The sequence below is a fragment of the Gymnoscopelus microlampas genome (genome assembly GCF_963454915.1).
Source record: "Gymnoscopelus microlampas genome assembly, chromosome: 23".
Classification (NCBI taxonomy): Eukaryota; Metazoa; Chordata; class Actinopteri; order Myctophiformes; family Myctophidae; genus Gymnoscopelus; species Gymnoscopelus microlampas.
This window is the reverse complement of record NC_139960.1, coordinates 17,758,823-17,784,659: the sequence shown is the minus strand read 5'-3', so window position 1 is coordinate 17,784,659 and position 25,837 is coordinate 17,758,823. Positions and strand designations below refer to the sequence as shown.

Genomic DNA, 25,837 nt, shown 5'->3' with positions numbered 1-25,837 from the left:
ATAACCTTCAGAATTAATCATCTGATGTTCGGGGAGTTTTCTTCCCCCAATGGCAGGTGTGCTGTAGTGACATCAGAGCAGACCTGAGGTGGATCATTGCAGTACGTGGTGCAAGAAAATGTAAAGGAGCTTCCAGAGAGTCCTCTAGGCTGGGTCAGAGAAATGGAGAGCAGGGGAAGGGGAAGAGGAGAAGAGAAGCAGTGAAATGTGGAGAGAGAGAGAGAGAGAGAGAGATGTGGACAAGATGTTGGCCCTCAGGGTTAGATGGAGAGACTGAGGGAAAGACTAAGAGAGAGCAAGCAAGAGAGAGAGAGAGAGAGAGAGAGAGAGAGAGAGAGAGGTTTCTAAGCTGACTCGCCCCCTCGCCCCTTACAGAGGTTCTTTATGAGGCCCGGGTCTCTGCCTGTCTCAGCACTCAAGCTCGAAATTCCACCGAGGTTTGTGGACAGGATGGCAGTGAGTTACGGTTGCAAGGGAAAGCTTCATTCAGCTCTGAGGGTGCCTAAACACACACACACACACACACACACACACACACACACACACACACACACACACACACCCTCGCAAAGTCACACACACACCCTCGCAAAGTCACACACACACCCTCGCAGAGTCACACACACACACACACACACACACACACACACACACACACACACACACACACACACACACACACACACACACACACACACACACACACACACACACACAAGTCACGTACACTCAGAGATGCACACTTTCTCTAAACACACCAATCTTTCAGGGAGAGGACATTGAGAAACGCCGCAGCTATTTTGGGGATGTGGGCAGATAGGAAATGCAACAGAAAAAAAAACTCCCCCGTTTATTTGAGTCATAAATCTCATCTTTGTTGATATGGGAATGGGTGGTGCAGACCTGAAGGCAAAGCAATCAGCATAATCATCATCTCTTTGAGTATGTTCAAAACACAGTGAGTGCCTCCTATTGATACAAATGTAAAGATCAGGTGATTGGTAAAGCGTCCCCCGTGAAATGGATTTTCTGTCAGTTCTCATAATGTCATGAAGCTCATGAAACGCAGCATGGCTCGGCTGAAAGAAGGTCTATGCTACAGACAGAGGTGTGCTTTTATACAGGCTGTGTATGAGTGTACAGTGTATGAGTGTAGCCTACAGACTGCTCTGTGTTATGTTTGGCTTTGCGTTGGACATTCCTGATATCCAGTGATTCTGCCCCCCCCCCTTTAAAGCCACAAGCAAACTTCACTTGACTTCCTTTGGTATTTATAGTGAAACACATCAGGATGTTGTAACGATAATCAGTGAAAAACAGCAAATCAAAAAAGGAAAATCACTGATCCAAGTTCATTGGAATACATTTAAGTTGCAAAAGAAACTCAAAGGATTCTGTGCTGATTTAAGGACAACAAACGGCCCCTAATTCTCTGAGATGTATTCTAGATGATTGATGTTGTAAGCATTCGTAGCCATGTCATCATGAATTCTGACAAGTTGATGGGTGAATTCTGTTCAAAAAGAGCATGTCAGGAATGTCAGGTGCAAAGGCACCTCTAGAGGCAAAATTCAATCTGCGTCTTTGACCTTCATCTCAATGATGACGAACGCTGTGAAGACGCGAAAGAAGAAATTCAAAGTACACTCCCAAATTAGTGGCTAACAACTACCTTTGCCACATTTCCCGAAAATCACCTGTCGGTCAACATAGCTGTACATCTACATGACATGCATTGAATCCTCAAAAAATGTCCATTCTCATTAATCGTCAACAGAAAAACAGACATCCAAACATTCAGAAAGCTGCAAAAATCCCAACTCAAACGACAGTGAAAGTAATCAGCAAGCCAATTAACCAACTAATCAGTGACCAATTAGCTAGCCTGTTCCTCCATGTCCTCCTATGGAGGACAGCGACATTGTTTGTGGCCGTTTCAGCCCGTCTGCCTGCCTAATCCCCTGCTGTACCAGACAGCCACTCAGCCAACATGAAGATATTACCAAGAACGCTTACCTCTGACTCCTGCTTTCCCGAATGGTCCCTTCAGCCGTGATGGAGATGCTGAGGGTTCGGGTTCCTGGCCAATGTTGAGAGGTCGTGCAGGGTGCCTTGCAGAGGGGAGGGTGTGTGTGTGTATATGTGCGTGTGTTTATAGGTGTGTCAAGGTGTGTGTGTGTTTGTGTGTGTGTGTGTGTGTGTGTGTGTGTGTGTGAGAGTGTGTGAGTGTGTAGGTGTATGTATGTGTAGGTCTGTGTGCTCTTGCAGACCTGAGTGGCTGCAGGCTGTGCGTGAACGTAGCCACTGAGACCGATTGGAGCGAAGCGGATCGCTTTTGGTCACTCTGAGTGCACCCACCCTTTGCACACCCACATGCACGACCCTGTGCAACACTACTACTACTACCACCACTGCACACACACACACACACACACGCACACCCAACACGCACACGCGCGTGCGCGCACACACACACGCGCGCGTGCGCACACACACACACACACACACACACACACACACACACACACACACACACACACACACACACACACACACACACACACACACACACACACACACACAGGACACAGACAGAAAGAAAGAGGCCCCCCGCCCCGAAAGCAAAAACCCTCTTTATCCCTTACAAGAGTATCCTTTATTTTTCTAGAGTGGAGTGTGGTTTAATCAGTATTTGTCTGCCTTTTCCTGAGGTGAAACTCTGGCATGTGCTGCTTTCATGTATGGGGGGGATCTGTGGGGCCCTTGCACACAATGGGACCTCTGTCAGGAGCCCCTGTTAGCATGGTACTGAGAGGAAGTCCCTGCCTGGAAGGCCTCTGCGCGCGCTCTCTCTCTCTCTCTCTCTCGCGCTCTCTCTCTCTCTCTCTCTCTCTCTCTCTGTGTGTTCACTGTCGCTGGCTGAACTGTTGCATGTTAGACATGACTGACTTAAAGAAAGAAAATGACTTGATGTGAACTCGCTCAGAGAGCTCGTTCTGAGGATGCAGGATGAAGGTAAAGATGCGAGGATATCGAGTCCTACCATCAATTTGCTCCCATCCTTTAAATCTAAAAAATCACGTGTAAAACTTAACCTACAGTTCCACACATGCATGCACGTGCACACGAATACACACACACACACACACACACACACACACACACACACACACACACACACACACACACACACACACACACACACACACACACACACACACACACACACACACACACACACACACACACACACACACACACACACACACACACACACACACACACACACACACACACACACACACAGAGAGAGAGAGAGAGTCCATCTTCACAGCTAAGGGATACACACAGGAAGTTATCGGCTGGTTTTCATGCATTGGCTTATTCAGTCACAATTTGATTCCACCCTCCCACCTCTCTCTTCCTTCTTTCGCTCCCCTGTGGGGAAACTCTAGAGCTTTTGATGAGTGAAGGGAAAAGGAGATGGAATGCTGTGCACCTGCTACAGGAGGCAAGCTGGATTCAAAGGCTGCATCTGCTAAGGCCTCTCGAAAGGCCAGACCCTCGTGCAATTTGGCTCGATGCTACTGTGTAATAAGCATCCATGCACTGTAAGGAGTGTATTTGGTTCCATTTGTACACTCCCGGTGTTAAATGGACACTGGGGGTTTTACTGTGTGTGCAGACTGTGCACCAAGACAGTGATTGCAGTTTCTATGACTTGTTCTCGAATACCTAACATTTCTAATTCACGGTATGATAGGGTCACTTGCAGAAAAAACTGCAAATAAAAAAATACTTTTAAGTGAACAACGCCACACACATTTTTTCCTGTGAACAGCACCGTTTTGCGAGGAAGTACATTATAAACTTTACTGTGCTTGTCTACAGGCCACAGCTAGCTATTGTATAGTGTTATTTTTACACATCGAAACTTGTTTATCTCCGAACTACGTAATGTTACAGTCTAATTTTAGACTGCGGGGCGTTGTGAGCTTGTAGATCGGCTATTTTTGGCAAAGAGTTATAGGTGTAGAGGGAAAAAAGAGCAGCAAAAGTTTATCTGAAACACAATTTCATCCAATATAGAGGGAGTCCCTGCTTCATCTCTCTCTCAGCTAGGGGGTCCTTGGCCTGAAAACGTTGAAGACCCCTGGTCTAGAGTGTTTAAATGGTTGAGCTTCCCATCGTCTCTTAATTGTTAATTTATACGATTTCAGGATTGGACCTTGGATGGGGTTACATTGACATACAGTATATTGTATACATGTATAAGTGGTAGGCACATTTTCCACACAGCAAGACTATATTCCCTGACATATTTTCACAAATGATTGAAGTTATTGGAAGCTCAATTCTAAACGTTTTAACTGTCAAAGAACTGCTTGTGTGTTACTGAGGGCATGGCCATTATGCAGATTAAGTCCAAAACACCACCGGTGGCTACAGTGTCGTTATTAATAGAGAATGTCTTGCCACAACATTCTTCAGCAACTTAGTTACTGAAGGTTTAGAGTAATTTACAGTACCTGTTACTGAATGGTGAAGTGTACTGTTGATGGCTCTATGAACTATTGCATTTTCTTAATTTAATGTCATCTTCCAGCATTGTTTTCCAATGAATAATACAATAAAGTATTGCCTCAGTTTTTGTATAACTAATACTAGTTGCTACAAATATATTATTATATATATATTCAATTAATCGTTATTCATGACAGTAAATCATCCAACAATTGAGTACACAGTTTATTTTCATGTTTTATTTGATTACAATGAAATTACATTAAACCTCATTATGGAAAAACAAAAAAAGATTATCAAAAGAGTGTTAGTAGTTTTAAAAATACTTTTAGTAAGTAATTTGGTGTACAAAAAGGTTAAGGAGAGACGGGTATGAAATCTCAATTTTCCAACTTTTAAATAAAATAAGTTACCTAAACATGCCAGTACATGTTTTTGGAATGCAGTTTTCGTACAAGAGCTGAGCTTACGTAATACACCCTTATCAAACCTTGAGAACAACCTTTTAAGAAAAAAGTCTACAATAAAAAAATTACAAAAATACCGTCAAAAATCTATTCTAGGAACAATATAAAAAGTTCCAAAGTAATGGTTAAGCATCCCCCCTGGACATCAGGGATAAGGACGATGTGTGTAAATATGCCTTAAACACATATTTTGTCTTACAGTATGCTATCCTAGTCACAGTAATGATAAATTAAAGACTCATTCTTTTCAAAACTCATTGTTTTCAAAACGTCTATCACATTCAGTTGTTCATTTACAAGGCACAACTAGTGGTCAACAGGTGGTACTGCAATGTCATTTAAGAATCTACTTTGTCAGGCAATGTAATGTCCTTGAATGCTCTGTTAAAATTCCCTTGGAAATCAGATGTGAAAATGTCTACTTTCATTGTCTACTGTTAGCTAAACGTATAGTTATATGTTGTCATGTCATGTTGCCATTCCTGAGCTGGGTCATCAGATCCTGGGAGATTAGAATTAATTTTAGATGACGATAGACCTGAGGAGACGGAAGCACAGAATGACGTCCCTTGGAATCGGTGGCTTAATCTCATTGCCATCTAGTCGGAGGTACCGCAGTCGAGGACCACTGTTGTTGTTGACATAGTCATCCAAAGTATCGGGTGACACAGGACAGATATCGGATCCATTCACACCTATGTTTAAAAAAAGACAAAGAAAATCATATAAATAAATAAATAAATTATTTATTTTAAAATCTTAAATTCTAACTTCAAGTTCCCCTTCAATAATATGTTCACAGCCGTGCAGGGCTGTACCTGCCACCAGTGGTGGAAAGTAACAAAGTACATTTACTTACTGTACTGTACTCAAGTACAATTTTGAGGTATTTGTACTTTACTTGAGTATTTCCAATTTCCAATAGTTTTACTTCTATTCCACTACATCTCAGAGGCAGATATTGTAATTATACTCCACTACAGTTATTTGAAAACTTTAGTTACTAGTTACTTTTCAGATATAAAGTATGATATTATGAAACATACATTAACCACTTTAGCCCTATTTTATACCTAAGCTATTTGAAATAGCAGATCTACGCATCGCGACGCGTTGTGAGCTTGTAGATCTGCTATTTTCAAACATTTTAGTACTTTTACTTTTGGTACTTTAAGTACATTTTTATACCAATACTTTTGTACTTTTACTGAAGTACATTTTTAATTCCGGACTTTTACTTATAACAGACTTAAGTAAAACATTTGAGTACTTTTCCCACCACTGGAATAGTTCCATGTTGTTTCTCTAGCCTTTGAAACATAAGACGCAGACTTACTCTTGATCTTATTGTGGTCAAGGTGCAGGTGTTCGAGCCCCGATGGGATGACCGGAACTTCAGTCAGCTGGTTGTGAGACAGCTGCAAGTCCAGCATGCTGGAGATGTTGAACACGTCTCTGGGAAGCCCGCCGTTGCCCAGCTTGTTGCGGTTGAGCCTGAGGAACGCCATCTTAGGCAAGCCCTTGAAGTACTCAGCCGGGATCTTCTCGATGTTGTTGCCGTCCAGGAAAAGCTGCGTGGTGGTGGACGGTAAACCCGGGGGCATGCTGCTCAGCTGGTTCTTGGCCAGATTAAGCTGCACCAGTCCGTTTAGACCCTTCATGTTCACCTCAGTCACCGCGTCGTCCATCAGCTTGTTCCCCTGAAGGTCCAGGAGGTTGAGTCGGTCCATTCCGGAGAAGACGCCGGGCGGGATCTTGGAGATGCGGTTGCGAGAGAGTCGCAGCTGCTCCAGCCCGGACGGCAGGGAAGACGGCACGGATGTCAGGAGGTTGTCGTCCATGTAGAGATGCACCAGACGAGACAGGGTCTTCAGGGCTCCCTCCGCCATGCCCTCGCTTGTGATCTTATTGCGGTTGAGGTTCAGCCAGCGCAGCTGCGTGGCGTTGCGCAGGGCGTCCTCTGTGACCGCGTCGATGAGGTTGTTCTGTAGGTAGAGGTACCAGGTGTGTGGAGGAATGTTGGGGATCCGCTTGAGGTTTTTGTTGTCACAGTAGACGGCATTGGGGAAGCTCGGGGGGCAGCGACACTCGTGGGGGCAAGCCTGAAGCTGGGCCATATAGTCCTCATATGGCATGTCCTGGCCCAGTGTTGGACCAATCACCAAGAAGACGGACACCAGGCTCAGAAGAAGCACCATTTTTACTGCTCAACCTAAGATAGACAGACAGACAGAGAGAAGCAGACAATTAGATTCAGAGCATAATATACACAGTACACACACAGGAGGTTTAGGCCTTGGGACAGAGGAGGTCTCCAGACAACCTAAGTAAAGAGGATGGAATCAGGTCTGGGGTCTTATGGGAATAAGACCACACTGTAACTCGTGACCTATCCTCCATCTGTGTCTGAGAATTCGTGCCTGTTTCCATTGACCTAGTTTTAGACTAGCAACAGTCCAGGAAACCTTGCAAGGTGAAGGAATAATAAGGTGAAACCTTCTTAGGTAGGCTGTGTAAATGTAGAAATGTACAGTACAGTAAAGTTACAGACTGCATATTGTACCCTTTTTATGTAGTAGTTCACTCAACACAGTTATTATTCACACAGAAATAGTCGAAGTTAAAACTGTAGTCTTAGTTAAGTGGTAGTGCTCTTGCACTAATGTGATTATGTCAAATGTCAATTGAGGTGCCAACATTGCCAAATAATCCACCAAATAATCCCCTTGGTCTTTACATGAGAGATAAGCCACTTAAAGACATATATGGAGACAGGTCAACTTTAATTGCACTACAAGTGATTAGCCAGCAACCTTCCGTGGGTTTCAGACACAATGACATGTGATTTAACTGTCAACGTGACTAAAAGCCTTATCTCTCATGGTACTGGGGGCAAGTCCACTTAACTTAATCAAGTGATTCCACCCAAACAGACACACAGGTACTGTACTAACACATACTGTACCACACAGTATCCAACCACATAATCAAACAAACATAAACTCATGCATGGATGCCGACACACAAACACTTGATAACTTTGCCCCATATCCACAGTTTTCAATTTAGAAGGATTTAGGGTATTTTTGATCAGGAAATGATTATCATACTGTAACTTGCTAGACACAAGAGAATGTTACCATTAGTTGTGTGGATGGGTGAACAAGTACGTACATGGTATATGGAAGACACTGTACAAGTGAGATACAAGAGATCCTAAGAACGCTGAATGCACATCAAAATGACTCATTCAAGGTATCCCGAACCTCTGTATGAAGTTTCATTCAAATGAGAGCCCAAATGAAGGCAGTAGAGGACTCACAACTTGTTACAAGAAAATGTTAATGGAAGGATAGACGAAGGGTACACATGAGAGGCACAAGGACAACTTGATTGGTGAAGAGATGTAAGACTAAACTGTGTCATCTCTGCCACTGCCAATCCATCCCACCATTCTGTACTTGATTCTTCTCAGCCACCATCTGTTGCTGGTTTAAATTCTTGGTGCACACACACACTAGTCTGGATCTCATTTAGGAGAATCATAGGCCTTTCCATGGATGAGCTGACATCAAAGACCTTGTCCACGCACCTGTTTTCAGACACGTGGCTGCAGAAGCACCTCGCATATCACTGTACTAAGGTCAGAGCTCAATGACCCGGCTTTAACAACCTTCAACCTGCGGCGTCCCTATTTTGGGCATGTCATTATGCTGCAGGTGATGCCACACGTGAGCTCGTAGATTAAACTTTTTCTGTTTTTTTTTGGAAATAAATCATAAAATGATTGAAAGCATAAAATAGAGCTTAAGTGGTTAAGTCAACCATCCTGCCTTCATGCAAATGAAAAGACACTGAGCTACATTTGTGCAGTGGTGGAAGTAGCAATACACCAATGTAGGAACACAAGTAAAAGTCCTGCAATTAAAAACTTTTACTTGGTAGTAGAGTAAAAGTACAAAAGTATTGGCATCAAAATATACCTATAGTACCAAATGTGAAAGTCATTCTGCGTGAGTAAAGTACTCATGCAGAATGGCATATTTCACAATCACATTAACTAAAGCGGTCAAATAATTGCAGTAGAGTAAAGAGTGAAATATTGTCTCGTATATATTGTCTCTCATGAACCTGACAGCAATTTCATGGCACGACACACTGTGCTAACTCTGCATATTAAAAATGTCAGCAGCAGTACAGGCCTGTGACATCAGGAGGATAAGACTTTACAACCTATTTGGATGCAACTTCATAGTTGTAAACTGCAACATTTTCACAGATTAAGCAATTAACTACAGGATGCAACCGTTCTTGTTGCAAACACTAACCAGACTAACATGTTGTCTAACTTATCACTCAGCATTTTCCCCGCCAGACACCAACCTACCTTGAACCAAGCAATATTCCTGTTGTCTATGTCCTCTCTCAGTTAGAACGGTGACTACCTACACCTGTCTTCCCCTGTATTTGTACTACTGGTCCTTCAGTCAGCTGATGCCAACCTGTCTGTGATGGTGACACCAAAGGTTGTCTTGACCAATAGGATGTCCTCATTAATCAGAGGTCATAATCCCCTCGTGGACGCCACACTAAGCCTTCTCCTTAGAGCTTGCAACATGGCCTACTTATGCAGAAACCGCACTTTGTTTGCTAACTTAGAATTGCAGACAACTCATCCGTCACTGCTAACACGTGCTCCGTCTGTGGCTCTCCATAGCAGCTCTTAATTTGCAGTCGTGCATGTTGGAATAATTGTTGCTGTTGTTTGTCCAAAACCCCCCAAAAAATGGTTTACTTTACGCTAACAATTTACTTAATGATAGATTGGTTGTCCGTTTTGAGCTTACAGATATGCCAATTCTGACATTTAAAAAAGAACACTTTTCTTTAACGTTCGCCTATAATGACAATAGGGATGGCAGATTGAAAGTGGCTTAAAAATCGCTACACGTTGGCATTGGCTGCATGTATGTAAATACTAATGTTGTCCAAAAGGGTCAGAGCCAGCTAATATATATATATATAGGTCTGGTATATAGGACACGTTGGCATTGGCTGCATGTTTGTAAATACTAATGTTGTCCAAAAGGGTCAGAGCCAGCTGATATATATATATATAGGTCTGGTATATAGGTCTCACGTTTTGTTGTCAAACACAACAACGGTGCATTGAGGTGAGAGTCAATCTAAGAGGATTTCATGGGTGGATTGACCTACTACTATAACTGTTCTTGAAGAGAGGTGAAGGTTCTCACTCTGTGAAAGCAGGTTGGCTGGTTAACAACCCTCTTCATTTCTGTTGATGATGATGACGGCACGTGCCGCAGGTTAATCCCACCTGATTAACTGTGGTCGGATGTGAGTGACAAGCTCATTAGACTGGGCTCATACTGTATGTTTGCCAATGTGCGGTTGTTTAGAAAATTGTCTCTCCAACACAAGTTTAAACATTACTGTAGAGACATCCATTGTCTGTGAGTACAGGTCCATTTAACCACTAAAATCCTATTGCAAAAATCGTTTTATTTGTATTTATTTCTTTGTCTATTATGACATGCCCCTAATTTTCTACCCAAAACCTTGATCCTTCTCCCAGACGTAAAAGGCATCTTGTAAGCTTTTTTGAGCCACAGTTCTGTTTGTAAAACATGACTCGGCTTGCTGTCCAACTGCAGGCTCTGTATTCAAACCCTCGATGTTGCAAACACATGGATGGAATGCGGCTTCGTTCGCTGAGTCACCAATCGGCTTTGCCTCATTCCCAACCCATCTCCTGAGTACTGCTGATACAGGACAATACAGTGGTCTTCTCCAATCTTATTTCCCAATTAGCCTATTGGTTTATGCATGAATGAGAAACAGTACTAATTTTGAATGCCAGTCAAATGATCTTATATTGCACAATTTATTACATGATCTTCAACTGTCTGGATTATCTTAAAGGGATTTTAGGGTACAAGGATGACCGCTATAGGTTCCTCCCTTCCCCATATCTTACCAACATCTGTCTCTCTTTACAAACACCTGGACATTAGTAACCCAACACCCATCCTTGATCTAAGCAACAGCCTACATAATACAGACATATACAGTACAAGAGTTGAGGCATACTCACTCTCATACTGTATACCGGTACATTTGTATCTGTTTGTTGAATGCTGCACATTGTCTTTGTCATTATGTCACAATTCAATTATTGTTGGTATTTGGCAAGGATGAAGTATACAATATTCCCACAGTAGAAAATGCTGACTCAGGTCAGAGTGCTCGAAATATGACAGAATAACAAATGTTGGCTCCAACCTGCTTGACACACTAAAGAGAAACACATGCAGAGGAATATGATAACACTAATTTCCTGCCAGGGGCTTTGTGTCTGAGCCAGCTATGTTAATTGCACACGGTCTGTATTTGCTCTGCGTTTCAGGATCAGTTGCACTTCAATCCAGTTAAATGTACTCAGGCTTTTGGAAGATGAGGCATAACCTATGAGGCATAGCTTACTGTTATTAGCACTGAGGAAGTCACTGTGTTTGGACAATTGCTTTAGACTAGACCTGGAAAAACCACAACATTTGGAAGCAACTTTTGATAACAAGTAGCACTGCTAATAAACCCAGTATTATTAGATATTTGTAATCATTTAGTTATTCACATTTTAATTTAAACAATATTAATTGCACAAATCAAGTGCAAGTACTGTAATACCAAAGTTATGTACAGTACTTAGGCTATATACTATTAAACTTTCTGTAGATTACAACATACACAATATCTTGGAGGTCCAGTTAAACTCAAACTAAAACTGATAAGGTATTTCATTTATACACCACATGGCTAAAGACAAATGTTGGCTATAATAGAAAAGAGGCAAACATCCATATCTGTGCCCATCTAGCAGTGCCAACTGTATTTTGTGAGGCCACTCCAAGGCAGCGTTGCATCGCGTGCAAGTTATGGAATTTAAGTTGGCACCATGCACCAGATCAGACGTAAAGAATGGAGTATCTTTCTTTGCAATCCAGCCAGATGTAAACAGTCTAATAAAAAAAGACCCACCTCTGTCCAGCAATGGTCTCTCCACCGAGGCACCCTCCTCCCTCAAACTGATAATGCACAACAAAAACAAATATAAACATAAAGTTACCTGCGTTTTCAGACCCCTGTGTGTGTGGATTGCGTTGCAGCCAGCCAGGTGAGCTCTGGACGAGGTTGAAGCGTTTTGTCCTCCACTCTTCGAACACTTTGTTCTGACGTTTTTGTCTGCAGTCCAAGAACAGACTCAGTGGCTTTCGTATTGGTGGGAGTCTGGGGGCTCGTCTTATTAGACTTGTATTGTCATTAATGTGATTCCCCAGGGCTGGACCCTGGACATGCACTGGTCGAGGGGAGAGAATGATGGAGCAAGCATGTGTGTTTGGGGGGAGGGTGAGTGAGTGCGTATCTGAGTTGGGATGTCCTTTATGGAGAGGTTGCATGGACTGCTTTCTGAACAGCCCAGTGCCCCCCCCCCCCACCCCATCTCTCTCTTTCCTTTGTGTCTGTGAAGTCATCTGCACAGTGATGGTTAAAGTGCAGGTGGTGAGGAGGAGTAGGAGGGGGGGTCAAAGGTCACCTGGACAGCACTTAACCTTTTGCTTTGTAACGGGATCTTAGCTAACCCACACGTCATGGGGGACAGAGCTGTGACCCCCCATCATCATGGGCAGTGGTGCGCAGTAATAAAGTACATTTACTTAAATACTGTACTTAACTTTTTTTTTCTTTTAAAGCTTATGACTTTCACTCCACTATATTTCAAAGACAAATACTGTACTTTTAACTCCACAACATTTCTAGGAAGGGACCGCCGGGACACAAACTTACAAAAATACATGATGAGCTATTTTCACTCTCTGAAAGTTTATTTTTAGAATTTATTTGCAAAATATAACCCTAACCCTATATTTCAGTACAGTTTTAGTATTACAAAGAAAATAGTTTTTAACGTGTGTACTTGTTTTGACTGAGCAACTTTCACTTGGCATGTACAGTATGTCATTTTGTAACACAGACAGGAAGGACTTTTTACTTCATTCATTCTGCTTTTGTGTGACGTGTCATATAATCCCATATGGGATGGGCCACACTGGTGGCATGACACAATAATAAAAATGTAATTCATTCATTCATTCATTGTAGTTCTATCTAGGAGTTCTGACTCATGTACTGGGATTGAGTGCTCTACCACTAGTCATGATGTAACCCTTCCATGGGTCAGTTGAATGCATGCTGTGGGGCGTCGTTGGATGGAGTTAAGGTTGCAGGCCTGACTATTAAGCTAAGGATGTTTTGGGGATTATATAAAGAGTAGCACACCCATTCACTTTCACTACAAACTGTAAACATATAAACCCAGGAGGTGGAAAGGCAACTGCTCTGTATGTTCTGGTCTCCTGTCTTTCCTCATAACTCTCTCTCTCTCTCTCTCTCTCTCTCTCTCTCTCTCTCTCTCTCTCTCTCTCTCTCTCTCTCTCTCTCTCTCGTGTGAGATGTTTGTTTAAGGGGATTTCCCACTGAGGGCAGAGAACAGGACCAGAGATGGGACTTATGTACCCCACATGTGCTTTGTATTGTTTTAGTACAAGAGAGACTGCAAGAACAGACAGACAGACAGACAGACAGACAGACAGACAGACAGACAGACAGACAGACAGACAGACAGACAGACAGACACTGTAGGCAGGTAGACAGGTAGATATATAGGTAGGTAGACAGGGAGGGAGGTACACAGGTAGGTAGACAGGCAGATATATAGGTAGGTAGACAGGTATATACAGGTAGGTAGACAGATGCACAGACAGACAGGGATGCCAAATGGGAAAGGAAAGGAAGAGGTGTTATTAAAGTGAAAGTAGGAAAGTTAAGAGGGGAGATATTGGAGGCAGACAGACAGACAGACAGAATGAGAGAGGAAGAGAGAGAGAATCAGTGAGAGCTGGAGAAGGTCTGTACTGTAGTTTGATGTTTGGATGTGGACATAAAGCCCTGAGCAGCTGTCTCTACTTTGATCTTAACGCCTCGTCAGAGGAGGTCCAGGTTGTATGAAGGACTTTATTGTCTAGACAACAGCGTCAGAACCTTCACACTGCGTTCACACACAGGAGAGCTAGGCAGGAAGGGGAGGAAATTGTTCCGGATCTGCAATAGTTGAAAATGATCGTTGTAAAAACATGTCAAATGCGAACAAAGTTGTTAAGATAAACACAATCTTGTTAAGGTAGAAGGTCCTGTAGCCTATATCAAATAGTTTCTAACTGCATTGAGCAATAGAGTAGCTAGAAAAGTAACAATACAGATGTGGAAAGTTTCAGAAATACCACTAACTGTACACTGAAAGACTACCACTGTCTTTCATTTACATAAGTGGACCAAATTTGAAGTACAATTGACCTTAGCTGCTAGATGTAATTACAAACTTCTGGGTGGGAATAAAAGTGAACATCTGGCAACTCTTTAAAACGAAAGGTAAGCCGTTTACTTAACAAGCTTACTGGTACACTTGCCTCTAAATAGCGCGCACTGCAGTGAGAGATACATGACTCGTGAGGGAAGCCAGGTGTCCCTACACATATGGTCCATATCAGATAGGATTAGCTGTGTTGTAAAAGTTCATGTGACTGCACCAATGATACTGTCAGAAGAACACATGCAACGTAAAGGTGCAGAAGGTAGACGCCCAATGAGCAGTGTTTATGGAACTTTGGGGATGATGATTTATGACCCACTGTAAGTTCTCTTTTCTTCTGAAGACCATAACAATTATAGTACAACAATTTACAATTTTGCCATTTAGCTATGCTCTTAACTCGAAGTGATTTACAAAGTGCAAGATCAGATGGCTTGAACCCTAGTCAACAACCACCAGGGTAAATGGCAGTGGTGTAAAGTAACTAAGTACGTTTACTTAAGTACTGTACTTCTACTTATGTACAGTTTTGAGATTTTTTACTTTACTGGAGTATTTCCCATTTTCAATACTTTTACTTCTACTCCACTACATCTCAAAGGCAAATATTGTACTTTTACTACACTACATTTATTTGAAAACTTTAGTTACTAGTTACTTTGTAGATTTTGATTACAAAACATACTGTATCCACTTCAACCCGATATACATTTCGGCCATTTGAAAATAGCCGATCTACAAGCTCACAATGAGTCGCAATGCGACGCATTGTGAGCTTGTAGATCTGCTATTTTCAAAATATCTTTTATACATTGGAAAATGGGACTTTCTGCATAATGAGTACTTTCTACTTTTGGTGCTTTAAGTACATTTTGATACCAATACTTTTGTACTTTTACTTAAGTAATATGTTGAATTCCGGACTTTTACTTGTAACAGAGTATTTCTATATTGCAGTATTTATTGATACTTTTACTTAAAGGGATATTTCACTTTCAAAAAAACTTTGGGTCATTTTATCGTCTACTCAGGCTTTTGTCAGCCCCCCAGACAGTTTTTAAGTTGCTTGATTCAATATTTAGATTAGATATTTGTCTCCGCCAGGAGACTGTTTTCGTTCTCGTCCTTCCGTGTGTCCACCAAGCTAACATTGGTCAAGCTTCACGTGACACGTGACAATATGTTGAAAGGGTGTGCTTTGATTGGCTAGCGAGACGCATGATGAAATAGAGATCTATAAATAGGTGTATCACTTCGAAGGACTATTTATGTCTTTCGAACTGAGGTAAGACAGGATTAATCAGGAACCGGAGGAGTGTCAGACACGTGTCAGACGAGGCTCCCAGAAGAAACACATCTCCCCCGTTAAGGCTCTCAGCGAGTTCAAGGCCATGGACTCCTTCTAAAAAGAGCATCACGAAAACGCAAGCAAAACAAAACACGATGATGATGATGATGATGATGATGATGACAACAAAAATTAAAAGAAGTTTGAAAACTCCCTCTTTACTTTGTGTTAACCCGCCTCCATTTGCCCTGTGTGGGCTTGGTGACACCTCAGGAGGACTTGAGTACCTGCTAACTGCCACACTACGGCTCCCATGAACTCTCTAGACCTGATGGTCAGGCCAGCACATGCCCAACACTATTTTTTTTACTTTCCCTTTTACTACTGGCGGAGACCTGTGCTCCGAGGAGCACATTTTCTAGTTGATTAACTAGAAAATACATTTTATCAGACACGCCCCCTTCCTATACAAACCCATTATAACTTCAAACTCCATTTTTAACATGTTAGATTCATCAAAAACACCCGTCCTTGGTTCTGGTGACTCACCCTGCCCTCCTAATACGCAAGGGGGCTATGTTTGATAAAATTAATATCAAATATCTAAATAATGAATCAAGCAACTTAAAAACGGTCTGGGGGGCTCATAAAAGCCTGAGTAGACGATAAAATGACCCAAAGTTTTTTTGAAAGTGAAATATCCCTTTAAGTAAAAAATGTGAGTACTTTTTTCCACCACTGGTAAATGGTCATGTAAACACTGTAGAGTGCAAGGGGAAAAAAGCGCTACAAATAGATTAAATTAGATAAACATCAAACCTGGCATCTGTCTAAACAACATACTATAGCTCAAGCAACTTCTCATAGAATGGCTACAGAACTGCTATTCTGTAGCATTTCTGCTGTCTTGTGCCTATAGTAACCTCAACCTTGTGCTGTGAGAATGTTGTTAGACTTTACTGGGATGCATGACGGCAACAAGACCATGTCCAAAACATCTTACTTACACAATTTGTGTCAGAAAATGTGTTGGACTACTTCAGACGGCCACTATATGACAGTTGTAGTGTGTGACTGTGACATTCTCAGGCTTGTACCATTCTCTTGGTGTATGCCACACATGTTCGCTCACTTCTGGATAATTCATACACTTATGGTGAAGGAGCTCATCTGACCATATCAGTTTTTTATTTATTTATTTAGAGAACAGTGACTATGGTTTGTGTACACTGACCTCTCACATGTGTATTCATCTTTGTAATGAGGGGTTTACGCACGGCAACCCTACTATAACATCCCTCATTTTTTATGTACAGTAGTTGTCAACAGACTGTTCTTGCTGACAGCTTGATCACGTCCTGCGTTTGCATTCTCAGAGGCAGAGTTGCTCTTCGGGTTTTCCTTATATCAAGCTAATACACCAGCCTCATGGTCATTTAATTTTCACTTTCGACCACAATTTCCCATCCTTTGCGCTGATGTCTTTCCCATCTTCCAGTTGAGAAACATTGCCAAAGTTAAGTCCTTTCTGTCTTTTGCAGATCTTGAAAACGTCATTCACACTTTTATACTGCAACTCTCTGTACTCTGGGCAGAGTAAAATAAAAGCGATTGACCGTCTTCAACTCGTGCAGAATTCAGCTGCTAAACCCCAGGAAACGCGAACACATCCTGATCACACCCATTCTGGCATCTGTCCACTGGCTGCCAGTTAATTTCAGGATTGATTTTAAGGTTTTACTGATGACTTTTAAAGTCCTACAAGGCCAGGCTCCTAGCTACATTTTAGATGCAGTGGTACCATTATGAGCCTGTCTGCAGCCTTAGATCCCCATGTGGGCTTTCTTGGTTGTTCCCAGGACTTGCTTCGTCATGGTGATCTGGCTTTTGTGGCCCGGTCCTAAGCTTTGGAATGCCTCGTCAGCTTTTATTATGTGCTACTCTTATGTGTGTTGTACTTGCTTTGTGGATGCCATTTGTTGATGTTTATTTTATTGTTTGATTTTTACCGTATTGTTTTAATTCCTTAGTTTTATCGTGCTACTTTGATCCTTTCTATAAAACACTTTGTAACTCTCTTTCAAAAAGTGAAAATACAGATGTCACTTTAGTCACAGTTTCTACTGAACTTATTCGTGCCCCAACAATGAACCCTCTTTCAAAGTCACTTAGATATTTTCCTATGGAGGTCAACATGGGCCTGATCAGCATTTTTGAGTGGTGCCAACCACTCCTATATCTGACTTTGTCTGTGTGTCCGTCCGTATTAGGGGTGTGCCGATACACTAATTTCACGAAACGATACGATACGATATTTGGCTCACAACTTCGATACGATTTCGATACGATACGATACGCACTTTTTTTATTATGAAAATATATGGAGGAGAAAAAAAGAAAATGCAAACAAATAATTCTGTTTTTGCATTATTCAGACATGCAAACTTGTAGCTTTTCAGCTACAATAGCCGTTTTGAATCCAAATAGTATGACACCTGACCCGAAAAAAAAACATGTTGTCACTCTTTTCACTTCGGGGCCGTTTGCATGCCTGATTATTATGATTGTAAAAAACGATATTTTTTTTTTCCAAAACGATACATATCGTCGCGAAAACGTATCGCGATATATCGCGGGACGATATATCGGCACACCCCTAGTCCGTATGTATGTATGTCCAATAAACAAACATTGATGACAACATCAATACGGGGCTCATCAAAGGCACCACTCTCTTCACACAGGGTGTGATTTTTGAGTGGTGCCAACCACTCCTATATCTGACTTTGTCCGTGTGTCCGTCCGTATGTATGTCCAATAAACAAACATTGATGACAACATCAATACGGGGCTCATCAAAGGCACCACTCTCTTCACACAGGGTGTGATTTTTATACAGACACAGAGCATGATCGGATGTTGATTTCTGAATTGGCAGTACATATGAATGGAAGAATCTGCTGTTGTTATGTTCCTCATCTCAGTTATTCAGTTTTTTTCCTTTCATTTGTCACCCATCTATATTAATTAGTACATGGAGCTGTTCAGACCTATCGACCCATACATTGTACAGTTTCACCCAGGGAGTGAGACCCTACCCTAATCACAATAGTCTCTCTGACATACAGTACTGTAAAAAAATAAATAAGGCCACAGCCCTGTTTAGGTTCCCAGTAACCCACAGTTCAAAAACGTTTGACCGTAGGTCGTGACCAAGAGAAGCAGTAGAGTCATATCGCTTGTAACTGATCTGACGGGCGGGAGAGTTTGTTACCCACAGGCATTACAACCTCACATACCAAATTATAGGCTATAGCTGAACTCCTCAGCACAGCTCTAGGAGAAGGGTTAGAAGGTATTCGTTTTTGACACCGTGGAACTTGGAACTGTAGCATACATTAGAGCAGTGCTTCCCAAACTTTTTAGCTCGAGACCCAAAAGAGAAATGAACTTTTGCCCGGTACCCAAGCGGCTTCGCGCCGCATTGTAAGCTTTTAGATTTGCTACTTTCACTACTTCTTAATTTATTTATTTTTTATTTATGGATATTTTTCCTGATTTTATTTATGAAATGCCTTGGAAACATTTTGGAATTGTTTTTCTTTTTAGTGTTTTTAATCTTTTGAAATAAGATGTATATATATTTTTTAAGTATAGGAAACCCCCAAAAAGGGGATATCTACTCGCGACCCACAAAAATCGGTCCGTGACCCACAAATGGGTCCCAACCCACTGTTTGGGAGACAGTGCATTAGAGAATGTAGGCTACTGTAAGTGTGGATCTGCATGGAAAAACATATCCTAAAGCTATGGTATTAAGCCAAACCATACATCCCCTGCTTCCCTCCAGGACCAGCCGTCTCGTTCTGCAGACTATGGCTGTATGAAACAGCGGGACCTCATGGAGCTGACATGTTGCAGTACTGTATATCACAGAATACAAAAACACAAAGGAAGAGAGGAACCGTGTACAGACTAGGCCTGTCCTGGACTAAGGATTTCTATAGTCGAATCTGATTGGCCAATAGTTGCCTATAGTCGACTAATGCAACACCCCCCAAACAAATTAAAATAAATATAATTTATTTGTATTTTTTTTCTTTTTTTTTTTGCATCTGATTCGACTGACACAGATGCGTTCCCGGATTGAATGGGTTAACCCCTACTGTACACACACGTATGACGAATAGCAAAAACAGCCAATCTACCAGCTTACAACGTGTGCCGTTGCGATGTGGATGCCTGCAGTCTGCAGTCTCCAGTCTCCAGTCCCCCAGAGCAGGGAGGAGACATGGATTTGGTGTTTTCGAAACACCAACACACTCCAGTGAGAGCCACATGCCACTGTTTGTAATCATAATAATATACTGAACCATGGTAAACAGTCTTAGTGGCTGGTTGAGGTAAAGGCTGATTAAACCCATATAAACAGAGGATGGTTTCTGCTGACCAAAACATGGCAATAGCTCAGTGGTTCCCAAACAGTGGGTTGGGGACCCATTTGCGGGTCGTGGAGTCACTTTTTTTTTATTACCTTTCCTACAATTGTTTTAAATGATTAGTTCAATTGATTTTTGGGGGTGCTGCTGAAAATGTGCAATTACCTTTCTGCAGGGAGAAACACAACTTAAATTACGAATTGTAGCTTTAATTATTACAAAATATTATGATGGAATCCTGGGGGCATCAGGTAGCTATTAAACCAGTTTGATGCAGCTTTGATTCCGGAGACCTGGAATTGGATGTTGTTCTCTGCCCTCAGCTTCATCTCTTGCTACGCTCTCAACCACATATTTCATTGACCGGAGTCCCCCAGGGGTCTATACTAGGCCCCCCCGCCTTTCATCCCTCTACAACAAATCTCTTCGCTGAAAAAATAGACAATCTACAAGCTCACAGCACGTCACATTGTGACACATTGTGACTCATTGTGAGGTTGTAGATCTGCTATTTTGGCCTCGCAATGTTCACCCTAGAATAGGGACTCTAGAGCTCCTTTGGTTAAATAAATAAATACATTCATTAAGTAAAATAAACGTAAATGTAACGGTTGCCTGGTAACGATAAATGAAAACAAAGTTCTGAACTTCAAGGTATGCGTTTAAATAAAAGTATAGAGAGATAGAGAGAGAGATGCCTGTAAAATTCTTAACCCAAATTTGATGTCCACCATACAGTTGATGAGTCCAATTTATACAGATTTTATCTAACAAATTTCCATTCACATTGGAAATAAACTCATTTTTAGAGTAGGCTTAAAAAGCGATGTCGTACAAGAATGTTGGAAATGTAGTTTATTCAACTGTATTTTATGTCCTCACAGTAAATTCACCAGCAATTACTGAGTCATAGGTGAAAAGAGAAATCACAATATACTGAAAAATGGAACCAAACATAATGTGATATTGTAATAACATCGCTACAGCCTTAAAGCGCGATGACAGAGTCGGTATTATTGTGGAAAAAGACATACAAATCAAATCAAATATGGCAAACAAGGTAACCATGAACGCACCATAACTGCAAAAGCTGTAGTTTATTATCATACATTGTTGCCATTGGATGCATGCAAGTAATGTAACTGTTGTATACAATTGAGCAGTGGGCATAACAGTGAATAGCTATATGTATTACATATTATATATTACAAAAAAGAATAACAAAACTCAATTCTGTTTTCAAATTATTCAGCTCAGCAGAGATATTCAGTGTGAGAAGCATTTAAATTCAAACAAGGAAAATACCAGTTTATTTTCTTCTTTTTTTTTGCATGACTTTTTATTTTACATAATCCACAGCTTGTTTACCATTGCAGGCTTTTGTTTTGGTGATTTTTAGGTACCTACTTATCAGCCAAGTGGTCACAAAACAACAACATTACAAGAGTTTACAAACACTTGTTCTTTTTGGAAATATGGTAAGTGCAGTAAAACCATGTCTGTGTTGTACTAAAGCCTGAGTTACAAGCTCAGCGCATCACAGTGCAACAGGTTGTGAGCTTGTAGATCAGCTATTTTCAGTGCGTGACACGGCACACAACTAAGTATAAATCAGGCATCCACCATCAATGAGCACTAAACTGGATGGGATCATCTAAGCAATACACATTGGTGTGAATTGAGTGACATGAGAAAAACTCAAAGAATTACTGGTATTTTTATTTTTTCCTTTAAAACATTTTTTATTTGTTAAAGAGTTCAAAACATGATTGTTCTATATTGTTGTATAAAATATTTCCATTGATGGCTTGATCAAAAAAGTACTAAAGTTATAATTCCTCCCATTTGAATCTATACATCGAAAGTAGAGGACAGCGTTCTCCTTACCTGCAGGTCTTTTGCACAGCAACTGAAGTTTTAGTGTAAACTCATTCAAAAAGATGCAAAACATTGGAACATAAAACAAAGACAGCTATAGCTTAAACACAAGTAGATGATACCTTTACTGTATACTCTATTTTGTCAATATTCAACATGATTTAAAGCAAATCATTTTGGAATGTTTAAAGTGTGTGTTTACTTTTTTTGTGGTCATGTTTTATATTTTGTGGTCTGACTAAAAAACAGCCCTTATGTTTCTCAAAAACTACTTGAAATATACTGTATGGGTATTGTACACATCAAATGAACTAACATTGTAACATGTAGGAGGACATTTGATGAGTTTAACACAGGTTGGAAATTCTTGAAAATATTTATAAATATATTTTCCATGTGCCTTTTAATGATTGGTTAGCTTGATGATTGTCAAGCAGTTTATTATTTATGCCTCTGATCAGGTGTATTAATGTGACTACAATGTGGCTTCAAATTTTCACAGGCCCTCACAATACCGGCAACAAATACCCGGACATTTCATACTACTTTGCATGCCAACAAATAAGGACGTGAAAGTAATATGGAATAAAGGGTATTGGGGCATTTAAAGTCCCCAGCGTTGGACTGTGCTATGTAACAGAAGATTGAGGACCATGTTGACGTAGGGCCGAAGGATGTCCTCATTCAAACATGATGTCCGAAGCTTGGCGCAGGCAGTTGGCCGTGTCAGAAGGCATGTTGGCCGCTGTGACATTGTTAGCATCCAGACGTAAGTGCTTGAGACGGGAATAGTTGACAGGTCCGCTGAACTTGCAGAAACTGGTCAGGTCAAACTCTGCAATGAGCAAAAAATAATTATTGGCAAGGAGTTTGATTCAACAATAGAAGCAAATCTGTTACTTATCAGCGCTTATCAGCACATTTGTTTTCTTTCCTTTTCCATTTCCTCCCCAATTTAGTCATTGCCAATTCCCTTCATGAACGGTATATACCTAGTCCCTGGCACTTCCAACCCCTACAGTCGCTCATGGGGGAGACAATCACGTGTCTCCTCCGATACACATGGAGTCACCAGCTACTTTTCACCTGACAAGATGGAGTATCACCAGGAGGGCATGCAGAGGAACACGCTATTCCTCCCAGGCGATCAACCTGTAGGAGTCAGTAGTGTAGCGACACAGAACGCCCCTCCCTGCTGGCTTCCCATAACCAAACTGTGTTCATTAGAGCGTCCGGCCAAGCCAGAAGCACCCTGGAGTCACCACTCTCCACATTAGCAGTTAAGTGTCTTGCTAGGGACTTTCAACACATTGCCGGGGCTCGAACCTGGGACCTTCTGTTTCCCAGGCAGCCTCTTTACCTACTCATGTATTATATATACATTGTACAGAAAATATGAACAAAGAAATGCATTTGGTCATTGTAGGCTCTTGATCGATTCATCTGCAGGTATTGTGTAAACAAAGACGGACACAATGGCTGCTTACTGTTGATCTCGTTGGCCTGGAGGTAGTACTGCTCCAACTGCTCGTTGATCTCAGGGATGGTCTGCAGCTTGTTGAAGCTCAGGTCCAGTTCAATCAGCGTCGACACGTTGAAGACACCGGCGGGGATGCCTCCGTCCGCCAACTTGTTATGGGAGACCCTCAGGTACTGCAGGGCAGGCAGTTTGTTCAGGTAACCCGCTCCGATGCTGTCGATGTCATTGTAGTCTGCGTAGAGGATCTCCAGGGAACTGGGAACGCCGGCGGGCAGCTTCTTCAGCTTGTTATGGCTCACGTCCAAAGACAGAAGCTTCTTGAGCCCTTTGAATGCCCCCCCGATGGCGTCTGACGTCAGCTCGTTGAACTGGAGGTTAACAGCGGTCAGATTCTCTTTGTCACTCAGGAGGCCAGAGGGGAATTTTTTTAGCTGGTTGTGCATAATCTTCAGCTCATCGAGGGCCTTCGAGGGAGGGATGACCGGCTCCGTGAGCTTGTTGTTGCTGAAGAACAGCTTCTCCAGGCCGCTTAGCTTGTCAATGGTGCCCTTGGCAATTTTCGCGTTGGTGATCTGGTTGTTGTCCAGCACCAACCAGCGGAGGTCGGCGGTGACGTTGTCGAACACTCCCGCTTTGATCTCTTCGATCAGGTTGTTCTGCAGGTAGAGGTACTTGATCCCCGTAGGAACAATGGGAACGAACGTGAGCTTACGGCTGTCACAGTACATGGCAGTGGGGAAGTTGTATGGACAGTCACACTCCGGATTACAATTGGGACTCGAGGGCACTTGTTGCGAGGCCGGTTGGTAGTCGTAGCCGTAATCATACTGGCACAACGCCAGGCCGACTAATGCAGCCAGCAAGGAGACACGGAGGGGATACATGTCTGCTGGGAAGAAAGGAGACAGACAGTGATCAAGGGTTCTTTTTTAAATTCAACAGAAATTAGACAGTATCAAATATTTCAGATGGAAAGTATTGAATCTTTTTTTGTGTCAGTCACGTAGCCAAACCCACAGGAATGTACTGCACAATGTTGATGTTAAGAGTATGTTACACGTCTGCCAATTATTCAGACACTTTATGCACAACTCCTTCCCACCTCTGCATGTTTAAGAAAAAGTTGAGAAGTAAAGTTATGCATAAGGCTGAGAGTCATCAGTGAGTTCATGTCAGGTAACAGGTGACCTGCTGGCAAACTCTTGTGTGTAGTTCGAGAGCACCTATCCACACACTTAAAAACAACATGCACACTGAATACTGTAGTCCCTCACAGCGCAACTATATTGTCTCATAAACTCTCTCTGCACATGAAGCTGTATAGATGAACAGTAATCCATTGCAGATGTTTAAACCGTATGCATAATATGCACCCCAGTCTCGACTGATCATTCCTTGGTTCGGTGTCTTAAAAATGCAGCCAAGTCAAAGTGATACAAAAGGTTTAACTGTTTAACACCATACAGTGTGCAGGATAAACGCTGTAGACAATGCATATATACCAATATGAAATAACTGTTTAACACCACAGAGTATGCAAGACGATCAAATCTACAGACAATGTCACTAGACTCACTACAGTATGAAATAACGTACAATAATGACACAATTAAACACACTCAGACTTTTGAGCCACCTGGCATCAGATCAGTGTATCCGATATCTTAAATTCCATGGTGAGCAGAGTGAACTAGAGATAACTCGATGCAGACACAAGAAGTACATTTAATCTGCATTTCCCTACATCAGCATGCAAATCGCCAGACGTTTTTCAGCAGCATCACTCTCTTTTGCTTCTATTTCCACTGAAAGCTCTAGCCCTGTCTCCCAGCCACTGCCCCGGAGCCTAGCAGTGCTAATCTCGACCGGAAAAAGACAAAATAAAGCGGGGTGATCGTACAGGAAATTACAGATCCACTGCTGCATAATATGCAAACTTACCTGTGGCTCTCTCTCTTCAGGTGGAACGCTGTGGTGCACAAAACCCAGTAGTCTCTGGAGAAAAAGAGGGAGAGGGAGAGAGAGGGAGTGGAAGTGAGAGAGAATAGGAAAAAGAAAAGGGGGGGGTGTGAGGAAGGGGTGGTGGTGGTGGTGGTGGTGAGAGTAAACGGGTGGGAGGAGGTTACTTGAACAACAGCAGAAGTGAGGCAGGCCGTCGTATAAACAGTAGATGTCATCAAAACGAGCGACCGAGGAGCATCGTCCACAGACTTATGACGTGTTGGTAACGAGGAGCAGGTGCATTAGGGTGACAATGCATGCTGGGAACCTGCTTTACCCCGTGGTTCAACACACGCATGCATACCTGTTGGT

The 25,837-nt window shown here is 42.0% G+C and overlaps 3 protein-coding genes across 4 annotated transcripts in view; all 3 read right to left on the bottom strand.

The window, feature by feature from the left end:
• Positions 1–2,168, bottom strand: part of LOC311039785 (uncharacterized protein) — a 28,318-nt gene extending 26,150 nt beyond the window's left edge. The window contains exon 1 of the mRNA XM_084049766.1: positions 2,017–2,168. The gene's annotated coding sequence lies outside the window, so the exon portion shown is untranslated. The remainder of the gene's footprint in view (positions 1–2,016) is intronic.
• Positions 2,169–4,743: 2,575 nt separating this feature from the next.
• kera (keratocan) lies at positions 4,744–9,453 on the bottom strand. Its single transcript, XM_084049750.1, has 3 exons — positions 9,379–9,453; positions 6,328–7,203; positions 4,744–5,686 (listed from the first exon to the last, which is right to left on the bottom strand). The coding sequence occupies exons 2-3, from the start codon at positions 7,187–7,189 to the stop codon at positions 5,514–5,516; spliced, it is 1,035 nt and encodes a 344-aa protein (XP_083905876.1). The 5' UTR covers positions 7,190–7,203; positions 9,379–9,453; the 3' UTR covers positions 4,744–5,513.
• An 11,791-nt stretch (positions 9,454–21,244) lies between these two features.
• Positions 21,245–25,618, bottom strand: lum (lumican). Of its 2 annotated transcripts, none has more exons than XM_084050071.1 (3): positions 25,466–25,618; positions 23,532–24,410; positions 21,245–22,879 (listed from the first exon to the last, which is right to left on the bottom strand). In XM_084050071.1, the coding sequence occupies exons 2-3, from the start codon at positions 24,406–24,408 to the stop codon at positions 22,725–22,727; spliced, it is 1,032 nt and encodes a 343-aa protein (XP_083906197.1). In that variant the 5' UTR covers positions 24,409–24,410; positions 25,466–25,618; the 3' UTR covers positions 21,245–22,724. The 2 variants fall into 2 exon arrangements, with proteins under 2 accessions (XP_083906197.1, XP_083906196.1); XM_084050070.1 differs by having other exon boundaries at positions 23,532–24,413; positions 25,466–25,607.
• Positions 25,619–25,837: the final 219 nt, after the last annotated feature.